This window comes from Selaginella moellendorffii, unplaced genomic scaffold (genome assembly GCF_000143415.4).
Source record: "Selaginella moellendorffii unplaced genomic scaffold, v1.0 SELMOscaffold_599, whole genome shotgun sequence".
NCBI classification, from domain to species: Eukaryota; Viridiplantae; Streptophyta; class Lycopodiopsida; order Selaginellales; family Selaginellaceae; genus Selaginella; species Selaginella moellendorffii.
The window spans coordinates 1-3,988 of NW_003314852.1; the positions used below are offsets into that span (position 1 = coordinate 1).

At 50.0% G+C, this 3,988-nt stretch overlaps 2 protein-coding genes across 2 annotated transcripts; one reads left to right on the forward strand and one right to left on the reverse strand.

The window, feature by feature from the left end:
- Window positions 1–263: 263 nt before the first annotated feature.
- Window positions 264–2,689, forward strand: LOC112344082 (the record flags this gene model as incomplete). The annotated part of the gene is made up of 8 exons (XM_024668197.1): window positions 264–404; window positions 625–785; window positions 848–920; window positions 971–1,051; window positions 1,141–1,244; window positions 1,297–1,622; window positions 1,698–1,758; window positions 1,811–2,689. Coding segments are annotated over 6 exons (849 nt in total), but the record flags the coding sequence as incomplete, so codon positions are not given.
- A 44-nt stretch (window positions 2,690–2,733) lies between these two features.
- On the reverse strand, window positions 2,734–3,921 carry LOC9652939 (cold-responsive protein kinase 1; the record flags this gene model as incomplete). Its single annotated transcript, XM_024668196.1, has 5 exons — window positions 2,734–3,048; window positions 3,111–3,261; window positions 3,312–3,534; window positions 3,593–3,806; window positions 3,859–3,921. Coding segments are annotated over 5 exons (966 nt in total), but the record flags the coding sequence as incomplete, so codon positions are not given.
- Between the last annotated feature and the right edge of the window lie 67 nt (window positions 3,922–3,988).

The window sequence follows — 3,988 nt, forward strand, 5'->3', positions numbered from 1 at the left end:
ATGGATCGGTCGTTTCTTGAGGCTGATGAATGTCTATTATAATCAATACAACATTGTCAATACATGGATGCTCCTATCTTTCACGACTCCATCTCTTTTTCCTTTCTCTCTTACATATAATCCTTGCTGCAGCTGGAATTTGCGAGACTGCGATGGGCATGTCATTGAATTTCGATCGGAACCTCCTTTTGTGGCGAGCGATGAGAGAATCAATCGTTTGCAACTTCTGGGTTTAGTCGTTTTGGGTTTGATCTTCCCTGCAGGTGAGCGAGAGCGATATTGGCTCTGCTCAATCGCATGACGCTGCTGCATCGCACGAAAAATTTGCGATGGGAAAGGATCGATGGAGTCGCAGCAGAGGCATGAGATTGAGCCGTGCCAATATCACTGGTGTTTTTCGCTTTGTGAGTGACGGATCTTCAAGCATATTCTAAAGGGACGGCCCAGATTGACGGACAACGGTCATCGTGTTAGGGCTCTTCATCTTTCACCGCGCGAGGCGATTCCTCCATCGGCACGCGAAGTGACCAAGAAATCTGTGATAGAACGAGGCGCTACACTGCCTGGTAGGAATCATATTGCATATTACCAGGGCGATTTCTATCGAGCGGAGTGGACGCATAGCTCGCGGCTACAGTTGTAGAGCACTCTATCGGCCATGAGCACGCCGCCGTCAAGGCGCTCCAGTGGCTTCTCTCCGCAGAGCATTGTCACAACGCTAGACAGAAGTTTGAGCCCCACGCTTATCACTCTCTCCACTTGTTCTTCGTCAAAACTTGGCCCAGGTGAGCTGACGATTCTCTCGTCTAGCAGCTCCGGTATCTTGTTCTATTCGTGTAACTTACAGGCCTGCGATGGGATCGCTCCAGCTTTCTCAAGGAGGAAAAAAGTTTTTTTCGATCACTCACCCATTCCAGAAGGTACTGGGTTGATCCCAATCCGTGCTCTTTCGACCACTCACGATTCCCAGGCTCAGGATTCCAAAGCTGAAAACATCTGCTTTGTCCGTCAAGAGGCACTCCGGTGCCATATATCCCCTGCAAAAACAAAGGTTTGCTCTCGTATCTGAAGAATGTGGTGTGACTTTGCTTACACAGTTCCTGCGATTTGTGTGTTGATGGATTTCTCATCCAAGTACAGTTTCGCCCAAAGTCCGCAATCTTTGCCTCGAACCGTTTGTCCGAAAGTACCTTCCCGGCTTTGATGTCTCTGTGGATGATTTTTCTCTGGGAATCCTGGTGCAGGTAAAGGAGTCCTCGAGCTACATCTAAGATGATATTGTATCTTTGCTCCCAGGAAAGGCAAGGTTCTCCTGGATCAGCCGGTACGTAAGTGGAGCATTGTCAAAAGCTTTCAAGAGATGGGCTTGGCCCTTACCAAACAGGACTTTGGCCAGGCTGTTGTTCTCCAGGAGCTCGAACACCAGCAGCCTTTAGATTCCTCGGTGCCGTATAGCTTGACCAGGTTCCGGTGCTGGACACTGCTTACAAGCCGGACCTCGTTGAGGAACTCGTGTTTTCCTTTTCGCAACTCCGTGGTAGGTCTTTTGATGTCTATCTTTCTACCGTCTTGCAGAATTCCCTGATTAAAGATCTTCTCGATCATACAAAACTTTTCCCAAGGCAAGTCACTGCTCACCTTGTAGACCACTCCACATGTAGTTTTTTATCATCGCTGAAGGCTGCTTTCATGGGTAGATGGTTGCTCCCTGATGAATGCTCGTCCTTGTCCAACAAATTATAGAAAACGAGCTTCGAGGTAATAGTTCTCTTTCGTAGCAACGTACCTACGTTGACGCAAGTCCTTCCAGGATTTAAGTATCGGTGCTTGATCCTCAGGCAGCAGAATATCATAATTCCCAGCGAAACAGTCCCACCCGTGGCGACGCCGAGCACCATCTTGAGAATCGTCTTCCTGCTGCCTCTGGATCCGGATTCACGACTGAAGCTGCTGTAGAACAGGAAGGTGTCGAAACGAGCATAGCAGGTCTGGAAGAGGATGAAACCACTGGCACTGTGAGGACACCTCTCGGTGCAAGTTCTTCGTCGCGACGGCCATGCAAGTGTTACACTGCTCGGCGCTCATGTCCCGTCGACACTCGCGCAGCCCGAAGACTCGCGACTTGCCGTCTCCAGAAGTGACAGTGGTGGAAGATCCATGGCTAGACAACACCACCATCGCGGAGTTTACATTCTGGCCATTATACAATAGTCTCGTCCAGGACGGAGAAGAAAGGATGGTTATCGTAGATGAGGTAGCAGCCGTAGAGGAGGATCCGAGCTTCAAAGCTTCCGGGGCTGGCGGCCTGGGCTGCGTCTTGGTCACAGGAATCTCGGGACAGGTCCTGGCGGCACTGGAGGACTCCGTAAGCTGTGAGTTTGCCATCGCGGCTGGGAGCGGAGCTCCGGAAGTGACCGGTGAGGGGGGCAGAAATGCGAGAAGATCGTCGAGAGCGGTGGAGTAAGAGAGAAGAAGTGGTGGTGCTCTGGAGTACTTCTCTCGGCCACAGTTCCAGCACGAGGACTCGATCAGTGTGGCAAGCGTTTGATGGTGGTGGGAGAAGATGAAGCTTGTGAGGAGGAGCATGGTGTGGAGGAGCGTCATCTCATTGCGTGAGTAAATTGATATCGTTGACAAAAGGAAAAGATTTTTAGGTTCTTCGTTAAATAAAGATTTTACTCTTCGCTCATTCTCGTTAAAGGTTTTAACTTAAAGATTTTTAGGGTTGTTCGATCATCGCGCCGAGGAGATGCATTGCGACGAGTGGAGTTCCTGGCTGCTGTAGCTCGAGTTTAGCGTGTCCGCCTTGAGCACTCCATCGACGAGCTCTACCATCGCCGGCCGCGACACTTTGCCCAGCTTGGCCTCTCCACAGATCATCGTCACGACTCGTGACATGCTTGGGCGCTGCGATGGCGTAGCTTGGGTGCACAGGAGCCCAACGCAAATCACTCTTATCGCTTGCTCCTTGTCAAAGCTTGGAGGTACAGTGTTGAGTCCCGCGTCTACAAGGTCCAGTTGTTCGTTCCTTTCGTGTGACTTCCAGGCCTACGATGCGAGAAAAACTCTTTCGATCCAAAAAACGAATGAAGAATGCGATCGCTACTCACCCATTCCAGAAGGTATTGTCGCTCGATCGGTTGATTCAAGTCCGTGCTCCTTCGTCCACTTACAATCTCCAGGCTGAGGATCCCAAAGCTGAAAACGTCTGCTTTGTCTGTGAGGTGGCCGTGGAGTGCGTACTCCGGTGCCATGTATCCCCTGCAATGCGGTAAGAGATTGTGAAACTTTCTCAAGAGATTTGTTCTTACAGAGTTCCTGCGATCTGAGTGTTGATAGATCTCTCGTCCGAGTACAACCTTGCCAGGCCAAAGTCTGCGATCTTGGCCTCGAACTTTTCGTCGAGAAGTACGTTCCCTGCCTTGATGTCTCTGTGTATGATCTTTACCTGCGAATCCTCGTGCAGATAGGCAAGGCCTCGAGCTACACCAAGGATGACATTGTACCTTTGCTCCCACGAGAGACAAAGATTTCCTGGATCACAGGTAACTACTTAGTTCGTGATCTTTTCAAACTTTCACGAAGCACGTACCTTGAAACAGGACTCTGGACAAGCTGTTGTTCTCGAGAAGCTCGTAAACGAGAAGCCTTTCGGATTCCTCGGTACAGCAGCCGTATAATTTGACCAAGTTTCGATGCTGGACGCTGCTAACAAGCTTAACTTCGTTGAGGAACTCCTGCTTTCCTTTTTGGGACTGCGTCGTGAGCCGCTTGATGGCTATTCTTCTTCCGTCTGGCAAAGTGCCCTGCATTTCTTCGAGGTAAACGAATTTGGAACTCTACATAGTTTTTGCTTACCTTGTAGACGACTCCGAATCCTCCCTGGCCTAGTTTGTTGTCATCGCTTAAGGCTGTTTGTGGCTGTTTTCAGTGCATGATACGAGAAGATGGTTGCTCCGTGTGTGAATGTTGGCTTGCAAGTCGAGAT